The sequence below is a fragment of the Mytilus galloprovincialis genome, chromosome 3 (genome assembly GCF_965363235.1).
Source record: "Mytilus galloprovincialis chromosome 3, xbMytGall1.hap1.1, whole genome shotgun sequence".
In the NCBI taxonomy this organism is placed as follows: Eukaryota; Metazoa; Mollusca; class Bivalvia; order Mytilida; family Mytilidae; genus Mytilus; species Mytilus galloprovincialis.
In genome coordinates, this window is record NC_134840.1 from 73,848,107 (window position 1) to 73,870,675 (window position 22,569).

The window sequence follows — 22,569 nt, forward strand, 5'->3', positions numbered from 1 at the left end:
CATAGAGTAGACAACAGCTGAAGGCCTCCAATGGGTTTTCAATGTAGCCAGAAACTCTTGCACTTATAGGTGTCCAAAAACTATATAATCCCTTATTTTTTTTTAGCATATATAAAAATTCATAACACAGAAATGTATAATCTGAAATTTATTACAATCAAAAGGGACCTTAGGTCAATAGTGTAAACAATCCCCCAAAGTTTAATTAAAGGTGATGGATGCATTTTTGTGTTATTGTTCAAAATTGGGAAATTCTCTCTTTTTTAAGGATAAAATCTCTCTTCATAACATGGAAATGAAAATTCTAAAATTTATAAAATCGATGTGGAGCTAATGTCAATAGATATAAACATTTCAACAAAGTTTCTTGAGAGTAGGGGGAAGTGTTTTCTAGTTATTGTCTGAAGTGTGGATGATGGACTGATAGACAACAGTATACTATAATATGTTGTGTGTGAGACATTGGTATAATAAAATGGTTTTGAATGAATAATGATTAGAAACTGTTTAATGCAGTTATTGAGGGAACGACAGTGAAGAAATTGCTGAGATCAATGCGTTTGGATCCTAAGAATTCAATTTTTGTTGAAATGAAACAAAGTTCAATTTTTGGCCCTTTGGATCTTAATGTAGACCAATTTGAAAACGGGACAATCCTGTGCAATTGAATATTTCTGGCTATTGGCAATACTGTGCAATTGAAAATTTCTTGCTATTGGGCAATATTGTGCAATTAGATATTTCTTGCTATTGTGCAATACTGTGCAATTAAAAATTTCTTGATATTGCACAATACTGTGCAATTGGAGATTTCTTGCTAGTGTGCAATACTGTGCAATTGAACATTTCTTGCTATTGAACAATACTGTGCAATTGAAGATTTCTTGCTATTGCAGAATACTGCCCAATTGAAAATTTCTTGCTATTGCACAATACTTAATATAATAATTTTTGACCCCGATTTGGACCAACTTGAAAACTGGGCCCATAATCAAAAGTACATGTTAAGACTCACCATATCAAAGAACCCCAAGAATTCAATTTTTATTAAAATCAAGCTTATTTTAATTTTGGACCCTTTGGACTTTAATGTAGACCAATTAGAAAACAGGACCTAAAATTAAGAATTTGGACATGGTTAGATTTGGCATATCAAAGAAGCACAATACCGTAATTCATTTTTTTGATGAAATCAAACAAAGTTTAATTTTGGCCCCTTATTCCTTGGGACCAAAACTCCAAAATTAATCCAAACCTTCCTTTTGTGGTCATAAACCTTTATAGATTTCTATTAACTTATACTAAAGTTATTGTTCAAAAACCAAGAAAAATGCTTATTTGGTGCCCGTTTTTTGCCCCTAAATCCTACACTGTTGGAATTAAAATTACCAAAATCTATCCCAACCCTCCTTATGTGGCCATAGACCTTCTGTTTACCAATACTTAAGTTATAGAGCAAAAACCAAGAACAATGCTAATTTGGCCCCTTATTCCTAAACTGTTGAGACCAAAATACCCCAAATCAATCCCACCCTTCCTTTCATGGTCATAAATCTTGTGTCTAAATTTCATATATTTCTATTTTACTTTTACTGAAGTTAGAGTGCGAAAACCGAATGTCTTTGGATGAAGACGATGATGCCAACGTGATACCAATGTACAACCAAAAAGTTTTCAATTTTTGCGGTTGTATAAAAATGATCTCAAATCAAATTTTTAATGGAGTTTGCAACAGTAATTATCCAACTACTCATTTTAATACATCATAAAGTATTAAAGTGTAAATGTCATACAGTCATGGTGATGATGCCTCCGCTAGCATATAACGTTATAAAGGTACATAAATCAAGAACTGCAAAAGTGAAGCTGCTAAAAATTGAACTTAAACCGAGTTTAGAGGTACCGGTAATAAGCATTGTATACACATTTCACTAAATTTAGTTGAGACAAACTTGAGAAATTTTTCCATTTGTGAAAGGGGATAACCCTAGAATGATAATCAAAGTGCTTGTAATCACTGAATGGCTATTAAAGACTGCTTAAATTTATCAGTTGGTAGTAAAGTGAATTTTGCATTGTATATTGTATATATAGCATTATTTTAAGTCGATTCAACTTCTATTCTGGACAGAGAAAGATAACTCCAATTTTCAAAGAAGATTTCATAAAGCAATGGTTTTAGGTAATATTAATTCAACAACCGTTCTGGACAAAGAAAGATAACTCCAATTTATTGTCTTGAATCTACAAAAATGTTTATTTTGGGCCCTCAATTCCTCTACTGTTTGCCCCATAACCCACAAAATAGACCCCAAACTTCTACTTATGGTATTAAATATTATGGTACAGTTTCAGAACAATTGAAATACTTATACACAACTTTTTGTACTGACACAAGATTAATGTGTGTATTGGGCACCTTTGGAACCCTTATTCATAAACCTTAGGGACTATATATATATATAACCGCCCCAAAACAATCCCAAGCTTCCTTTTATGATTATAAATATTATGTTATAATTTAATGGCTTCCTTTTTACTTATACTGAAGTTATTATCTGGAAACCATCCGTCTTGGGAAGACGACGACAGGATACCTACATGTATTTCAACTGCAAAAATTTCTGTGGTTGTATAAAAATTTCAAATATGTACAATGAAATATAGTTTTAGAAATTGATAAGCCTAGATAGGCCTTATAATTTTTTCCCCACATAGTTGAAGGACCATTTACACTCAGGACCGAGTCATAAGTAGACAGTACAGTCTACAGATGTATTAAAACAACCTAGAATCATATTGCTAGTAGTGGGAGTAGCATTCTTGGGTTAATTTGTTCTTTTTTTTTTTATAATATGTTTGGTTCAAATCAAAATTGAATGCTTTTATCTCCCTAATACTTACATTGTAAATAGAGGTGGTACTACTTTGACAAATCCTTGTACATGAGAGTTTTCTGTCAAATCTTTATTTCACAAAGAATGAATTGCATAACAATGAACTGAGCTCAAAGCAAAGTACTTTAATAATACACTTAGACAAAGAGCTAAATCCAGTGATATACTTTGTACTACAGGTCCTTCATTAACAGCCATTGACCAAAACCATATCTCAACAACATTCCATACTACATGGTTGGATTTGGAAGTCCTGAAAAAGACATGATTTTTTTTAACATATTTTAAGTATATATACACAGGTTAAAACTTTCTTGTTGTATAATCATTCCGTATCTATATATATATAGCTAGAAACTGTCAATTTGCTTAATGCACATATTGATAATCATATATGTTGAGTGTACCTCTGTTGGAAATAAGAACACACAAACCTCCACCTAGTTTTAGTCAATGGACAAAACATTCATAACAATAAAATATTATAGATCTAAGACTTGTCAGTGTCTATTTACCATTGCCACTGAATCAGTGATATATGTATTGTACACATAATTATATACATGCAAGACTAAAATTATAAAGTACATACATGTTTGTATATAAGACTAAAACTGACATTCAGTCTTTACAACATCTTCATTCCCAAAATCATTTTCAAATCTGACTTCATGGTGAGATAAGATTCCATATCTACAACCAATTAAAAGGAAAAATCCCTCTGATAGACTAGCATTTAAATCCGATTTCTAAAATGGAAGCTAGGACACCTTGGAACTTAGAACTAAAAAATATCGAACAATATATCTGATATATTTCAAATGCATGTACACTTGTACATGAAATAATATTTATAAATCTCTAAAATTCACCATATTGTTCCCTATTTCATCTTCTGTTAGATACTGTATATCCAGTGGCGGATCCAGAAATTTTCTTAAGTGGGGGCCCACTGACTGACCTAAGAGGGGGGGCTTGCTCAAGTCATGATTCAGTGATTCCCTATATAAGCAGCCAAATTTTTTCCCAAAAAGCAGCCCCCCCCCCTAAATTCGCCTCTGATATCAACCTCTAGATGTCTTTCAATTACATTCAGTTTAGTGTGGGTTGATCTTTGATTGTTGTACATGTTACAACCAGATTCCCAGCAGGGAGCAACTTTGTAAGACCACAGAGGTTCAAGCTTAGATTTTGAAATAAGGAGGAAAATGTAACCTTTTCAATTTATAAAACAGGCTCAACATCATTTCTATACATATATAAACATATTCTAAGTTGTGGAAACACCTTCATTAAATATTCTACTTCAATTAGTGGAGGAGATCAAATTTTTTGGGTCTATATATTGTCCTTGATATTGAGGTTATTTTGACACAGCAAAATATAAAGAAAATGTAAACTATGATCTGGAAATTGACTTCGTTTTCACAAAATAAGCCCACTTAAACTGAACTTTAAATGCAAAAGACCTCTAAATGGCTAACAGATATTGCTATATAAAAGAAAAGTCCATGATTATACATGTACATGACATTAAAGAATTCATGAAATTTACACGGATTCCAGTGGCGTAGCTAGGTCATTTTCAAGTGTACGCCCGAACCTCGGTCAGGGACTAAAGGCCCTATTGTATTCAGGCCAATGAACCAGTTGGTAGTTGTCTAGATGAGCGGGTGCTAAGCCTTCGGGAGCTTTTTTAAAAAGTACATACCATTCCTGTCATTGAAAACTCATATCAATAACAACATTCTTTCAAAATGGTTATTTTTTATGTTTAATCTATTCATTGTTTATTTAGAATCGTAAATGCACATGAAATGATTAATTTTCTGAGTTGTTCAGGTGCAGTATTAAAATGTGTAAACAGAACCCTGGTTCTCATCTGAAATTTCTCCCCGCGAAAAGTTTATTCATTTATCAGTCCATTACAGGATTTAAACAAATAATTTTTTTCATTTAATTTCTGCACAAGTTTCATGACAAAATATGGAGGTTTCAAAGTATAACGTTATCATGTGAATTAACTCGACATCATAGATACATTTTTTACCAGGATGGAAATTTATTCTTGCGCTACATGTGTATACGCGTTTTCTTCCAAGGAAGTTTCATTAACTTTGACCACGGTTTTACAAATAATTTATATGTACCAAATTTTAACCTCAGAATGTAATTACTTTTAGACCGATGGTTTTCCCATTTGAATAGTTTTACACTAGTAGTAATTTTGGGGCCCTTTATAGCTTGTTGTTCGGTGTGAGCCAAGGCTCCGTGTTGAAGGCCGTACATTGACCTATAATGATTCTTTTTTAAATTGTTATTCGGATGGAAAGTTGTCTCATCGGCACTCACACCACATCTTCCTATATCTACAGAATCAATAAATTACGGAAAAATTCATCATAAATAATTTCATCATGATGCGCCTGATACTGTTTTGACCATAAACAGTTTTTGTCCAGCTATCGTAAAACCATACATGATTTGGCAAAGTTATTGATATCTTAAAACTTTAACCACATACTGAACCTACATCTACACAGTTATAATTTAAAAAAAAAAGCAAACCACATTTCAAATCTAAGTACATAAGGAATTGCTTTAAAAAAGGAAAGCGAGTATAGGAATCGCATAAGATTTAGACTTTGACAGAAAATGAAAAAATATATAATTTTGTCATTTTTATTCGAAATTAGAAGCAATTGAAGAAAGACTTAGAAGGTTGATGTACTGTTAACCAATTCTTCTAATAATATCTTGATGAAAACATTTTGTTTTCCAAATTCAAGTGTACGCCCGGGCGTTTTGACGTAAACGTAGCTACGCGCATGGATTCTGTCAGTTGAATGGACTAGAATGAGATAAGTTATATACATGATAGCAAGGATTTGTATAGTGTATCACTATACAAATCCTTGATGATAGACATAAAGGTTTTTTCCAACAGTTGTGTTGTAAATTAAATTAGTTGTATTTTATGGTTGATTTTATGGTTGATATATTTATGTATATACATGTATGTAAATCGTTGGCTCTTCAATAAATGATATTTTACAATATCGATTATTTGTTTATTTTTCTATTGTTGGTATTTTTCAGCATACTAAAAATGTTTGAACACAACACGAGCGCAAGCTTGATAGGGTGTCCTCACACAGGGTTTTCGCTGGCGGTCGCCATTTTCCCAATTAGCAAAAAAATAATACTTGTGGCGATAAAAATTCGTCATTTGCTAAAGAATTTGGCGAAAGAAATATATAGAAAGATTTATTTTCCTCCTTCTTGTTTATTTACTTTTTTTTCGAGTTTCTCGGACTTTAACTTATCAGACAATACTCGGAATTCACCTTGAATGACCTCATTAAGATTTTGACAGAAAATCAATTATCAGCTGATTGCAATTTACAGCTATCGACAACAAAGGACTAATTAATAAAGGTGTTGATTGAATTGTTTGACAAAATGATATGTTGAATGGCTTCCACTAAATGTCACATACAGGAGTTATTTATCACTTTTCGACTCACGTGTTTGAAGAACTCTTTTGACGTCTCCTCTCCATGTAAAGATAGTTTAGAAAAGAAAGCTGTTGTTGTGACAATAAATGTTAAAGGGCAAGAAAAATCTCTGATTTAAAACTTGAATTATCTTTTGACTTTGGTGTAAGTAATTGATCAGGGAGACTACTTTAAAGTCGTTTGAGTGACACGCGTGTATCAAGCATAGTTTTACATCTCAACTTTTTCATTTAAGATGGTCAAGATGGTCGTTATGAAGAAAGGGGGGGGGGGGGGGGGGGGGGGGGGGGGGGAATGCATTTTGGCGTCACAATTTCAAATGACATAGGATAACATATGATCTGTCCATATACATGTATGACGGTAGAAATGGGGGTATCTTATTGAAGTATTCTTGACAAATGAAGATTAAACAGTAATTCTTAGACATGACCATAAAAGAGGGGGGATAGGACCTTTATCGGGACTCCAGGATCGGGTGTTTTTAAGCTCGGGATTATCCCCCCTCATAAAATGTACACTTTTTTCCAGAAGATTAAAAAATCAGCTGAATTTGACAAAACACACTATTTGTTTTCCAAAAATAACCGTAATTGGATGGGGGTTGTGTGTATTCACATTATTTGAACAACTCTCCTTGGGCCGAGAAAAAAAAGATCCGTGTTTCAGGTAACCCAACCGACCCTGTTTTTTTAGCCCCGACCTTAACTTTAATATTGGATCTTTCAAAAAAAAAAAAAAAAAAAAGTATCAACCGACCCTGTTTTTGACACAGGCTTTTGATAAATGACATCATATTTTTTCTCTCTTGCTTCCTCTTGCATAGAAAGCCAGTAAAACATTTTATTAATGTCAAAAGGTATTCCAAACAGGTTAAAATCCAAGAAATTTGCACAGCAGGTGCTTCAAAAACATTGCAAATGGCCCAAGACCACAATTAATGACCCCACTGTTCGTTGTTCATGAATGTAGTTCCTTTTAATTAGTCATTAGAGTGTATTTTTCCTGAATTTTTTTTCTTTCCCTTCCCCACTCATTTCTTAGATTTTATTGGGTGGAAATGAAAGATCAGAGGTGAAATAATTTTTTGGATGTTGTATTTAAACTGATTTTGATATGGAATGAGTGATTAGGCCAAGTGCAAAAAAGGTCATATTTACAGTTTTCGGAACAACTCTTGACTTGTCCATAGGGGTATGGATGTATATTGGCTAAATTTGTAAAAGTGATTGCTTCAATCTTTCTGAATTTTGGATATATTTTTGGACTAGTGCTATACATAAGACACACAAAAAATTTGACAAAAGTGCATGGTGCAATTTTTTTAATGATACAAAATGTTCAAAAGAAATGATAGAGAAATTAATTGTGGTTTGTGGCCAAATGGCACACTTCCGGTTTTTGAAACTAATTAAGGATCTGGACTTGGAAAAAACATGATAAATACTCAATAACTCAAATATGAAATTTTGAATTATCACCAAAAAGTACAGATCATGTGACCATCATAAGAAACAACTATATTAAGTTTCATGAAATTTGGATAAGTCGTTCTCAAGTTACGGTGCCACATGTTTACGCTGGACAGACAGACGGACACCTGACATTTGTATACCTTTATACGTTCCGTCTTTGACGGACGTATAAAAAGCAGTACTAAGCGTGCATGTTACGCTAGAAACATATTCAAAGAATAAAGTTTTATAACTTCTTAATGTCATATCCAATATTTATCGAAACCTAAAGAGGAGTTACATGTATCTTACTTCCTATATTTTTTCATGGATGTCAATACACCTAATCGCTATTTATTCCATACCGGATAAATTCTAAAATTACACAATTTTTTCATCCAGTTGAAGCTATCTGGGGGCCGTTGAAACAATTCACCATGCACAATACTTTTTAATGAGACCCGTTTTAACTTATTGTAAATACTTTAAACAAAATAATTTTTTACTTCAATTTTAATTTCGAAAAAAAGTGGATCATACTCTATTAAAGTTTCTTGATGATCGCTTTCTAAAGTTTTTCCTCCCTCAGCTCTCTACTAAAAAACCTTTATTTTCGGCCGCATGACCCAAACAGGAAGTTGTACATACAATGTATGACTGTTTTTCCCAGATTGGACTAAATAGCGATAATTAAATAAGGTGTAATTTCTGGGATTGTTGAAAACTTGCATATTCATCACTATCTGATTTTGTGGTTTTAACAATCCAGACAGACAAATAGCAATAAGATGTTTAGGAAAACATGACCTAAAACCTCCTTCATATAAGACAAAAAACATGGGAACTCATACTGAATGGTCAAATGTGTACAATATGAAAATTTGAGTTAAGATGGTAAAATCACAAATCAGCCGTTAATGTAAATGGACCATAAGTATGACTGTTGAGCAAATTTTAAGGGAAATGACGGGGAAGGGGCAAATTAACGTTCAAGGGGAGCAAATGCTGTTTAAATTGATAAGCGGGTTTTAAATATAGAGGGAAAGTGGAGTCATCTTTTTAGACTTTAGTTACATGTAAATATAACTTATGTAGACTTACCTTCTAATTCTATAGACTATTAAAAAAAAACACACACACAACTCGGAACTATTTCTAATTCACTTGCACTACTGATATGCAAACCTAAAAACAAAAAGGAAAATATCTTAAAATAGTGATTGAAAGATTCATAACACTTTGAAAGGATAATTCAGACACGTGTTACACGGGGAGCATGTTTGTTTACAAATAATGTCACGTGATCGCGCACTGACCTCGCATGCTGCATCGCCATTACAATTCACTAATACATGTACATAACCATTTTCATGCAAACATGCAACGTAAATGTGATTGGTTATCAAATAATACGAAAATAATGCATGAACCGTTGAAGAGGAAATTATTTCATCAAATAGATTGGATTTTCACTTTCACCACGAATAGGTCGAGTTGACATTCCTGTCATCGGAGATAGTATTGAGATAAATGGGATAAAACGGACCGCCAAAAAGGTCTAGAGAAGCACATCAGTAGAACCTTAACATAAATTAGTAATACTTACCAAAATTTCTCTAATTGATAACCTATAGAACTGAAATTTCACAAAAATACCGGTAAATAATTTTGCTGATTGATATGATGCTGGTTTAGTTGGCGCGAAATAAATATTCTTACTCCTATTGCTTCATGTAAAAAAAAATTTATAAAATTGAATTCGACTACAGTTCAGCATAAAAAAAAACGTGAATATGCAAAAGCCAGGTAATATGTTAATGATAAAGTGTGTATAAGTTTTCTTAAACGAAGTTACCCGTATAATTACCAAGAATTACATTTGAGCGCAAAGTTCTGTATGTGGTTTGGTTGGTTTATGTAACATTTATAATTTAGACTGGGATCCTGGCTAATCTTGACCTTACGACGCGCAGCTAGATTGGACCGGATCCCAGGCTAATGTAACATCGTAAAACTCAGGGTAACGGAATTTTTTGCGTTGCTATAAGATCATTGAGGCCATCTATTTTTATTGCGGGTTCCACATATTTAATTCGGAATTATAGAAAAAATGGAATGTTGTGAGCAGAATCAAAACAGAAATGATGAATACTGCAACATTTCCAGCAAAATATAAATAGGATGGAGGATCTGTGTACTCACATTATTTGTAAAACTCTCCTTATTCATGTGAAGCGTGTGCTTTACATCGAGGCTTATTCTTTACATCGAGGCTTATTATGCTAATCATCGACGCCACAGTACTTCAACCAATCAGACAATGTTTATTTGGGGCATTCGATCGATTTTAACTCAGATTTTGGAATATTTCAATCGAAATTATAGAAAAATGGAATGTTGTTAGTACATATAAAATAGAAAATGATGAATACTTCTAGCTAAAGATAATTTGGATGGGGGTTCTGTGTATTCACATTATTTGCACAACTCTCCTTACTGATGCCATATTTTGGAATTTCCGTGACCTAAATGGTTCGCGAAAATTAATATTTTTATATATAGTATAGTAAATACAAGGAGCCGGACATTCTCTTGACACGTGACTTTAACTGATTGTTTGATGCTTACTTAACGTCCAGTGGCAAATATTTCATGCTTATTTGAAACAATTAATACAATAGTTAGGGTTGACAAGATACGTCTATATAGATGTAGGGCTGACCTGCTGCTTGTAAAAAGTGAATGTTTAGTGAAGACAATAGTTTTGTCTGGTAAGAGGCCGATAGAGGAGTTCTCAGTGTTATTGCAAGTTTTTGTTTTGTTTTAAAACGTACAGAGAGGGCGCCACTCACCCGTAACGGATCATAGTATTTAACGTCCGAATTCCGACCACACTATTAAAGGCATATGCGACATTAGTCGGGGTTTTCCTGTCGACCATGAGAAGTCCAGGGACGACAATTTCTCTATACACAGTCAATCCTCGAGGATACGTGACTTTGAAATACATTCCTAATAAGTCAGGACTTGACCGAGTATTAAAACACAACACCGTTTTACTTTGGTGAAAGAATTGCTGTTTTTTGTTTTTTTTAATATGCGAACAGCTCTGAATAGACTGGACCAAGCTGTGTTTATATGTAAAGCCATCTTGCAATGCAGCAGTTAATCGAAAGTTACCTTTCATCGTTTTTTTAAAACTTTAATAGGGGTTAATATCTTATTCGTGAGAGTTTATCATAACAAAAGTTTATATAACTGTTAATTGTGACAATTACTATAGTAGTAAGAATTTGGCTTTATAATATTAAACGCGATTTAAATAATCCGTGCTTAGGCATACTTACATCATCATACATCTCACCTTCATTAATACATAGCTAAATAATATAATTTCCATACGACTGCAATAACATAACAAATTTTCCAAAGAATCAACGCCATGGACGCATTCAAAACTACCGATGCAGATCATGACCGGGACATTTTCGGGTTAAATGAATAACCCAACGTTTTAAAATTTCGCCAAACCCAACCGCTTTTCTCGCCCGACCTTCACTGTGACAGGAACGCTCAATATTATAGAGTTGGAAGCAAAGGATGTTTAAAACATTACGTTTGGAGTTATATGACTAAAAGAGACATAACAAGAATGGCCACTGACCAAAGGCAGTCAAAAAATGTAGATGAACGGACAAATAACCACATAAATAAAGACTGTCGGAACAACTCGTCAGAAACCGAGAGTAGTATTTTAGTTACCAAATTATTTCTCAAATTAAGGCTTCAAGATAATTACAACTTTGATTGTAAACTGTTTTCTTATGATCAACTTTTAAAAAACCCAACTTAATTGATAAAGCCTATTAACATATTTTATAGGAGTAACATTACGGGTGTTGCATGCTGAGCATGAGCTGCTAACCCGGCTTCCGGAGCACCTGAGATCACCTAGTTTTTGTTGGAGTTTGTGTTACCCAATCTTTAGTTTTCTTTGTTGTGTTTTGTGTACTTTTGTTTGTCTCCGTTCTTTTCAGCCATGGAGTAGACAGTTTATTTTCGACTTATGATTTGAAGGTCCTTTTGGTATCTTTTACTTCTCTTGGTTGCCCACTGACCAGAGTTTCGTTTTCTTGCTTTATGAGATGATACATTTATTTCAACAAACAAGAGATATAACTGATAATCAGATTTTTTCCCTTCTTTTTGAACTTAACCTTTTAGGTGTCAGACCACAAATTACTCCGTACAATTTAGAAAGTATGTAAAAGTAGCCCTACCCCGACATGAAATAGTGCTTTTGATGTCATTGTCATAGGCGGATCCAGGGGGGGGGGGGGGGGGGCGGGCCCCCTTTTCGTGGGAAAAATTTGGTTGATTATATAGGAATCATTGAAGCATGACTGGAGCGGGCCCCCCTTAGGTCAGTCAGCGGGCCCCCCTTAGGAAAAGTTCTGGATCCGCCACTGATTGTTTACTTAAACTAACCTACACATTCACAGAAATGAGTCTTTTGGTGAAAGAGAAATATATTTAGATCATTTTGAGCCAAAATTTACTTGTCTATGAGTTTGCATTAAAAAATCAGGATTAATGCGCTATATAGCATACCAATTTAAGATTTCCAGGAAACCAGGGGTTATTTTTTGGTGTAGTTATTTTCCCAAAGGCAATTCTTTCTTAGAAGATTTTAAGCATGGGTTGAGAATTGGCATGTATGAAGGTGATACATGTATAATTCAGGATATACCTGGTTTCTGTGAAGTTAAACTTAAGGTAAAATATTTATAAAGCTGTGAAAATTGCAAAATTTGGTTGAACAGATATGGATATTGACCGTATTACCGCAGAATGTTTGCTAGCTAAAGCAATAACAAGAAAAAAATGGGTTGAACAAAATTTCATTAAAAATGTTTGATTTAAAAAAAAAAAAAAAAATTGATATGTTATTTATATTATTTTGTTTATTCACTGTTAAGAAGGTCGAACTTAAAGGAGTAGCATAATTTTAGGTTTCAGAAATGTAAACAACCTAATTATGAATAAACCTATACAATACTTAATGTATTGGAGTGCCTGTTATTTACTTAAAGGAAAATGAATATAAACCAGTTGAACTTTTGTAAGGATTTGGTTACTTTACACATTCAAAACATCAGGAAATTCAACACTTTTGAATTTTATATAGATTCACATGTTTAAGAAAATACACTACGCCCTATTTCTTTCATCATACCTATTAAAAGTATGAATCTGCTTACTTTTCATAAATCCTTTAAACAGTGCAGCACTTGTATGGAACTACAATAAAATAAACGTCATTGACATAGTATGGATTTACACATGTCAACCAAAGGTCTGTACCAAATTGAGCTATCTGTTCTACTGTCCAATGTGTGGCATTGTTTTAACATTGCCATAAAAGCAGAATGTTTGACTAGCCATAAGACCATTTCAACCAACCATTTTCCCCTTAAAATCAGGAATTTGGCAGTTGTTATTTAAATGTTCATTTATATGTATGTTGCATTGGTGTTTGTCTTTGTTGCAAATTTAAAATGTTTGTATAATTAATTTGACAGAACGGTGTAAAAGCTCACGACAACGCAGCTTACACAGCGTCTACTGATGATGTTAACTTTATAGTAACAAAGGATAGTGTAAGTCAATTTTTTTATTAACCTTTATAGCAAAATTACACAAATAAAAGAGGGACGAAAGATACCAGAGGGACAGTCAAACTCATAAATCGAAAATAAACTGACAACGCCATGGTTAAAAGTGAAAAAGACAAACATACAAACAATAGTACACATGACACAACATGGAAACTAAAGAATAAGCAACACGAACCCCACCAAAAACTAGGGGGAATATCAGGTGCTCCGTAAGGGTAAGCAGATCCTGCTCCACATGTGGTACCCGTCGTGTTGCTTATGTGATAACAAATCCGGTAAATAGTCTAATTCGGTAGGTCACATTCATGAAGGGGAGGGGATTGTAGTTAGGAAGGAACTTAAGGAACATATCCGATATCATTTGTGAAACGGTTATTCCATAACGGTCAACCAACTTGTGATGGCGTCCGTAAAAATTACGAAGAGTTCAATTATCAAATTTATGCACATGTATATTTGTAGTGTTCGGCATGTTCCTTAATTCATCAATTTGTCTATTTGATTAGTAAACACTTTTGGCAGCATTTCTGGCTTTTTTCTTGGTGATCGGTAAATTACTCGAAATTCAATGAAGATTTTCAGATTTTTTTTGTAACTACTTTTACGTTTCATTCGTATATCACCACCTTGTCTCATTCGTATATCACCACCTTGTCTATTCATTGTACTGGACGTTTGTTTCATTTTTAGCTGCCTCCAAAAAGTGACACTACAACAGGGGAATCAAGATGGGGATGCTGTTCGTTCAGACCAAGGTATGTTCTCGAAAACGCTACACGTTCAATCATAATAGGCATTTTCGACCCTTTTTGTCGACATGTATTTATTCTTCTCTTTGCACGTTTTGTACTTTAAATTTTAGTCGCGATGTTTATGGTAATTTTAGGGTTGTAACATGTAACTTTTATGATGAGACTTGATTGCTTTTTTGTTTTATAATAGCGGTTTAAAAGTGTTTATCATGTTTAATATGCATGTATGAAGCGTCTCTGTGCTTCAGTCAACGCTTTAAAACCATAATAAAATTAAAATAAAAACCCATTCAATTCTTTAATAACTTACCTTGCTTAAAATTTGCACTCTTATCTTTAATATATACAACTTGGAATAAACTATATTTTGTCGAGTTGTTCAGTAAATAAATAAATAAAAATGCCATAATAAGTGCTTTTCTTATGTGTGGAGATCATGCGTTGAAGACCCATTGGTGGCTTTCGGTTGTTGTCTGCTATTCGGTCGGGTTGTTGTCACTTTGACATATCCCCCATTTCCATTCTCAATTTTATTTAGTTATTAGTTGTAATTAGATTTGAATTAGCTTTCAGGAACTGCAGATACTCTTAGATCTGTACTTTTTCTTGTTACGTTTTTTTTTCTTGTGCTTAGTACCTATCAGACAGTTTATGACCATATTAAAAGATTTTTCAGTTTGATCTTATGTTGTGCTGTTAAACCATTGTACCAGGATTTAGGTTGAACGTACACAAACATCCTCACCTTATATATCCTTTATTTGTCTGTCCAAAAACCTGGAGCCTATAATTCAGTGGTTGTGTCTGCCATATTTGTTTAAAAGATTTCATATTTTCATTAAGAAGATACAAACTAAAGAAAAGAAAACCAACACAAAAACTGAGAGATCCGATAAACTCGAACAAAAGACCGCGACAGGTCGCATGGACCTTCTATACATGCATCACTTGCCATGTGAATCAACATTCCGTCATAATTACACAACCGTTAATTACAGATCTCAACAACAATAACAAAACATTTGACTAAGATTGATTGAAATTCATGAACGATTGGGTATACTTGCGATCAATCTCAGTCGTAAGTTTTTTGTGTGTGAAACTGACTCTAAACGACTTTTCTGTTATATAAAATGAGTTTGACTGTCCCTCTGGTATCTTTCGTCCCTCTTTTAAAATCTGAGATCGATGCACTTTTCTGGATTTAATTTCACCAGGAACGCTGAAATCCTTATATTTGAACGTGAAGGCTGTACAACAGAAACAGCTATCAGAGCTTTGTGACCAAAAATAAAGTTTAATTTTTTTTTATAGCAAAAACCATCTATGGTCAACTTTGCCTGAGGGTGTTTAAACCTTAGTTTCTTTTATAGTTTCAAAATTTATAAAAGGACATTTTCAGAGTTTGTTATAATCAGGTCAGTACGTTGGTAATGACCACTGAGCTGATGTTACCATCTAATACTTAAAGTTCATTAACAGAGGCATTGACCCAGTGCTTAAAAAAATGAAAACAACACAATATAAATGTCATGCGTCCGAGACGCTTTTCTGGATGTGGTGACATCAGATCTTTATTTAAAAAAAAAAATATTGTCCTCAGTAAAGGCAAAAGCAGTCAACCATACGTTATAAAAGTAAGGTCGATATTATAGGGTGTATAAAAGTAAGGTCGATATTGATATTATATGGGTGATTTCGGTTTATATAGACTATTTAAATTTCATTTGAAGAAAACCTTTTAATTGACATCATATAATTTTTATGTTCTACTTTAGTCGACCATGGTTTGGGTTTATACTTGTCGTTTCTTTTGTAACGACAAAGAGAATATTCTGATATGAATGTTTATGAGCCCCTAGTTTTTTTTTGTGTATCAGGCTAAATTAATTTATGGGTACACGAAGTTCACCTTTATTTTTTCAGAAAGATTTGATCTTAATAAAATTTTAAGCTATTTAACAGTAAATAAAAGACTCATGTTACTGGTTTGACACACATAAATGACATGGCTGTATTTGATGTCACAGTAGTACAAATACTTCTACCCAAGCCAGGAGCGTCGTCAGTGGCTGTCTTTTGTTGTATTTTTAATGTGTTTTTTTTTGTATTTAGGAAATGTTGTGTTGATGAAAGATTCACTGTTTTTTTTTGGTAAAGGATTATGCACTTGCATAATTCTTTCCACGCAGTTTGGGGAATCTATTAACAAGCTTACAAATTAATGTCTTTTTTTCTGAAACCTACTTTCTCGGGGCTCAAAATGCGTCTTTTGACTGTTTTTTAACTTGAAAACGAATACATGGACCCTTCTTTTTAAAAATTGCATTAGGTTTGATTACGTATTTATTTGTATCGTCTGCCCTTAAGCCTTGAACCTCATCCATTCTCTTAATTATATTTTCAGATGTCTCCAAGGCTTAAACAGAATGTCACTGTTTACAATATTTGTATGTATAATGTGTTTCCTAGAAGGTTTCGCAGTAAACGGTGTCGCCAATGCTGCAATCCCAGCGATAGAAAGACAGTTCAAACTACCATCCACAAAGTCGGCACTGATTCCAAGTTCACAAGATATTGGGGCATTGGTAGTAGTGTTGTTTGTTAGTTTTATTGGTGGTCGATACAATAAAGCATCATGGGTAGCCTCTGGTTCACTCATTATGGCTGTTGGATCCTTTTTATTTATGGTTCCACACTTTTTAGAAAAATATGTATACCCAGGTACGTATAAATAAAGGCAACAGTACTGTAGTGTACCGCTGTTCGCAATATACGTTTATCATCGAACATGTCGTTCTGAAGAACTGATGTTGAGTGCATGTCAAGCGTCTCATCTTCTAGGTGAAAAGTTTTTTTTACAGATTCTTTTTTTTTTCTGTAGTACTGGACAGAATAAAACTTTAGTCTTATTCTTGCAAAGTTTTTTCTTTTTTAAAACGAAGAACCATTCTGTTCATTTTCACGGTTTGAAAAATTCCCAATTTATCAAAGACTTGATAGGGGAAATCAATGGTGGTATTGTCCCTATTTACACATGGTGGAAAATGACTGTTGGGTTTAATTAAAAATCATGTTTTTGGACTTCTATTATAGTACATTAACTTTTTTGTTTATAAATTAATCGTTTCCAGAGTCCACAACACAGTCATCCTATAACTGTACAATAAGCAACCCTCCATCGGGAGATTGTGACGTAGGAGGAGAACAGTACCTTGTCGTGTTTATAGCAGCACAGATCGTACACGGAGTGGGTTTTACTCCGATGTTCACCCTAGGCACAGCTTATATAGACGAGAATGAAGAGCATTCCTTAGCAGCAGTATATATAGGTAAGTTAAGAATAAAACATGAAATTTCAAGAGTTATGCTTAAGTATGCAAAATGGACGAAACACGAGTTAATCAAACTTAAAATAATGTATAGTCTTCCCTCATTTCTTGCATTAACCTAAAAAGGAAGTTGCGAACTTATCGTTAAAGTGAGTAAAGCAAAACAGTTTTATTTGTATTTTTATCGAAGCGATATAAACTGATCGTTAATACAGGAAACTATTTTCTTCCCAGAAAGTTAAACAATTTGCTACAAATTTCAAGTAATCAAAGACAGAAAAAGGATTTTTTTAAATTCTATCGGTAAATATGATTCCAAGTACCGTCTTTTTACATGTACATGTATTTTTTAGCCGAGCTTTTGAATTTTTCATATTTTATGGAATTCACCTTTGAGTTCGTTCATTTTTGTATTTTTCGTTAAGACATTTTTTACATCCTGTGGCAATCTTAAAACTTTATTTTACATTATTTAAACCTTTCAGAATCTCATGCGAGTTTGGAGAATTAAAATCAGCTCATAAACATGATTTAGCAGGAACTTTGAGACTTTTAACATTAGAACATGTCTTAGTGTTAGGCGAAATCCAGTCAACCATACCTATACCTTTCAACTAACCTTAGGGTAAATTTGCTCCTGTCAAGTTATTAGATATTACTTTATGGTTTAAGATTTTTTGTTCTTATTATCTCATTTCAGGCTTGACCTATGCACTGACAGCCATAGGAGTTGCTGCAGGATTTTTCGTCGGTGGGGAACTGGGTCAGAATTATTTTGTTGATTTTGACAGGGTAGATCAAGACAGGTAATGTATTATATTTCCTCACTTGAATCGTAAGCACATTTGACGAAAACAACCAAAAACATAATTTGGCATAGTAGATTTCGTAAAGACTGAAAATTTGGAAAAAACCAAACGGTTGACGGCCCAGTCATAAGGTCTATAATAAAGGCAAATAACCAGTATGTTCAAGATATTGTTATAGATTTTTTAAATTGGTAAATAAACCTGATACCTATCGCAACCCATGGATCCGTAGGGGATATAGAAATATCGTCACCTCAATATAATCAATTCGATGGTAAATCAAAGCTTTTATTCAGTTAGTGAGTTAATCGCCCCGGTTTAAACATCAATAACCTAGGGCCGATATGTTAAGTTTGTGAGTAATAGCACCGGTTTACACACCAATAACATCTAGAAATAATGTGTTTAATACTATATTATTTTTTGTCCGCAATCTTTTGATATCTGGACACAAGTTTAATCCTAGTGATGGTGTTGTCGAAGCGTTCGAATTATGAAATAGAATTCCTTCCTTTGATACAATTTTTTTTTGATGTATTTTTACAGTGAATTTTTATGCCCAACATAGGGGCATGATGTTTTTTGGTATGAGTGTCCGTCCGTCAGTCCCGATTCAGGTTTTTCGTAAAGGTAGTTTTTGGTGAAGTTGAAGTCCAATCAACTTGAAACTTAGTACACATGTTCCCTATAATGATCTTTCTTATTTAAATGTCAAATTAGAGAGTTTACCCCACGGTTTACTGATGATTGAAAATGATAGTGCGAGTGGGGCATCCATGTACTTTGGGTACATTCTTGTTTTAACATGTTTCATTTACCATTACAGTATCAGCTCTATTTGTCCATCAACGTTGTCTTTAATATGCATGGAATAATTGATTCTGGACGTTAAGCAAACAACAATCATGTATATTTTTTTAGTCTAGGTTTTGATGCTAAAGACAGTAGGTGGATCGGAGCCTGGTGGCTTGGATTTATTATAGCCATAGTAGGATTCATTGTTATAGCCATTCCAATTTTTGGATATCCGAAATATCTACCAGGTAAATAAGACGAATGCTATATTACTGCGAAGATGATGAATATTATATGAATACTGTTTTTAAGATGAGCAACAATTAGTGAATATATACTGATACATATAAAGCAATTTGATATCAATGGTTTAACTAATAAAGCTCAATTTGAACGATAACTATTACTTCCAATTTCAAATACTTTATTCACATTCAGGAAGAAAACGAAATACAAAAAAAATAATAGTGAGAGTCCCTAATTCTACCGTACGTGGCTGCGTATTTATACATTCCGCTATGCTAAACGGACCCCTCTTTGGCTCATGCGTGTTCCACAATTTTAAACACCGATCAACCCATTATATTTTGCAAAAAGTAATATAACAAATGTACCGATTTTCAAGGAAATTATAAACGGAAAGTCCCTCATCAAATGGCAAAATCAAAAGCTGAAACAATTGGAAAACATTTGACGTATCCCTGACTTGGTACAAAAAAGAGGGACGAAAGATACCAGAGGGACAGTCAAAGTCATAAATCGAAAATAAACTGACAATGCCATGGCAAAAAATGAAAGACAAGCATTTCGTTTAGTATAAAAATGATGGATTACACCTTGCCTGGTTTAATAGATATTTAAAACTCTCATATGTAGGACAATCTTTTATAATTCCATTATAATGAGAAAAAAAAATGTTTTAGCCAAACAAAGACATAATAGGTTAAAATGTCAAAAATGGGGAACAGCAATCAACATTGTGTTATAATCTCAATAACTTTAACAACAACTAATTATTTCAACAAGACATTTGCGTATAGACACTCTATAGACAAATAATGAAAGTAATACTGAAAATGATCAGCTCACTGTCCCGGGTTCCAACATACAACATGTGAATCGCAAACGTTCGCTAGCAATTACTAGTTGATGCCAAATAGTAATAGCAATATTCATGCTAATCTTTGGACAAATTGAAACAGACAAGAGGCTCTCAAGAGCCTGAATCGCTCACCTTGATTTTTTGGCATTTATCTTTCGTTTAAGAGTTTACGTGTCCAATTTCATCGTAGTTTGTGTTTTTTGTTTAATGTATATTAATAAGTGTTTGAAAATGCAGTTTTTTGTCATACTTTCTTCAAAACCAAAAACTGCATAATTTCCTTAAAATTACCAATTTAGTGGCAGAAACCTGACGATGGGTTGTTAGATTCATCTGCAAATTTCAGGACTGATAGAACTTTACCTTATTAACACTTTTATCCCATGTCAGATTTGCTCTAAATGCTTTGGATTTTGAGATATAGGCCAAAAACTGCATCTTATCCCTATGTTCTATTTTTACCCAAGGCGGCCATGTTTTTTTTTTTTAAGAAACAGAAAATAAAACACAAACTTTATTCTAGATACCCTAAGGATCATTCAGCTTGAATTTGGTTGGAATTGGTTCAGTAGTTTTAGAGAAGATTTTTTAAAGTTAGAAAAACATGATAAACAAATTGTGTAAAATTGTCCTTAAAGGGCAATAACTCTTTCAGGGGTCAATTGACAATTTTGGTCATATGAACTTATTTGTAGATCTTTCTTTGCTGAACATATTTGCTGTTTAAGCTTATCTTTATCATTAATACTATTCAAGATAATGACCAAAAACTGCAAAATTTCCTTAAAATTACCAATTAAGTGGCAGCAACCCAACAATGGTTTGTTTGATTCATCTGAAAATTTCTGGGCTGATAGATCTTGACCTAATGAACATTTTTACCCCATGTCAGATTTGCTCTAAATGCTTCCGTTTTTGAGATATAAGCCTAAAACTGCATTTGACCCCTATGTTCTATTTTTAGCCATGGCGGCCATGTTTTTTGACGAAACAAAATATAAAGCACAAACTATATTCTAGATACCCTAAAGATCATTCAGCTTAAGTTCGGTTGGAATTGGTTCATTAGTTTCAGAGAAGAAGATGCTTGAAATAGTTTACACCAGACGGACGCCAAGTAAAGCTCTTTTTAGCTTAAACAAATCTTTACTACATTTTATATTTAATATGAAAAATGTGTTCTTCATTGTTTTATAAAACATTTCGATATCAATTTGAAATCGGTTTTGATAATATTCACTATAAATGCATTCCAACTGTATACATTATAGGAAAAGAAAAATCCACAGAACTAGAACCAAAACAGGAGAAACCACCAACAGAAAACATTTTCAAACAATTTTTTGTTTCATTTATAGACCTGGTATGTAACTGCATATTCATATATGCAATATAATTCATAGATCGTACCGATATTTTGAAATATGATACATAAGAACCCTTTTAAGATGCGACAGTTGCCTTTGCAATTTGTTGAATCTACCCGTAGAAGCGATTAGTTTTAATCGAAATGATAAAGAAAACTATAAAAAAAACACAACATAGAAAAATAAAGACAAAGCTACACAAACCCCACCAAAAACCGGGGTTGATCTCAGATGTTCTGGAACGGTAAGCAGACTCAGTACCATGATAGGTTGCTAACTGAAAAATAGACTTAAAACTAGACTTACGCAGTTATAAAGTCAAATGCTAGTGCTTTTTTTTTTCTCACGATTTAAGTGAGAATGACTACTTTGTTTCTTCCGTATTTATTCAATCGTAGAAACATGGTTTCTTACTTATTTAATCAATTTAAGTAATAAATGGCCAGTCGCAGAATTTATGCATAATCATGACCATAACATGCTATTTTCTCATAGTTGATGTGTTTCCCCTCGGTTTTTCAATTTGTAACCCGGATTTGTTTTCTCTCAATTATGTCTTTCGAACAGCGGTGTCGATGCCACTGCTGGTAGAGATTTATTTCCCCGAAGGTATCACAAGCTCAATAGTCAGCATTTCTGTGTTGACTTGAGTTATCATTGATATGTTCATAATTATAAATTTACTGTTCACAAAACTTTTAATATTTGAAAAACTAAGGCTTTTCTACCTCAGGAATAGATTACCTTAGCTGTATTTGGGAAAACTTTTAGGAATTTTTGGTCCTCAATGCTCTTCAACTTTGTACTTTATTTGGCCCTTCAAACTATTTCTGATTCGAGCGTCACTGATGAGTCTTTTGTAGAC

At 33.4% G+C, this 22,569-nt stretch overlaps 1 protein-coding gene across 3 annotated transcripts in view; it reads left to right on the plus strand.

Moving 5' to 3' along the window:
- Window positions 1–22,569, plus strand: part of LOC143068901 (solute carrier organic anion transporter family member 4A1-like) — a 47,928-nt gene that overhangs the window by 7,798 nt on the left and 17,561 nt on the right. The window contains exons 1-8 of one of the 3 annotated variants that reach the window (XM_076243258.1): window positions 12,515–12,645; window positions 13,452–13,529; window positions 14,238–14,302; window positions 16,707–17,023; window positions 17,434–17,631; window positions 18,332–18,437; window positions 19,362–19,483; window positions 21,609–21,700. In XM_076243258.1, coding sequence (XP_076099373.1) covers window positions 12,583–12,645; window positions 13,452–13,529; window positions 14,238–14,302; window positions 16,707–17,023; window positions 17,434–17,631; window positions 18,332–18,437; window positions 19,362–19,483; window positions 21,609–21,700 — 1,041 coding nt within the window. In that variant the 5' untranslated portion in view covers window positions 12,515–12,582. Of the gene's footprint in view, window positions 1–12,514; window positions 12,646–13,451; window positions 13,530–14,237; window positions 14,303–16,706; window positions 17,024–17,433; window positions 17,632–18,331; window positions 18,438–19,361; window positions 19,484–21,608; window positions 21,701–22,569 lie in introns of those variants that run through there. The other 2 variants (XM_076243256.1, XM_076243257.1) reach the window with 2 other exon arrangements.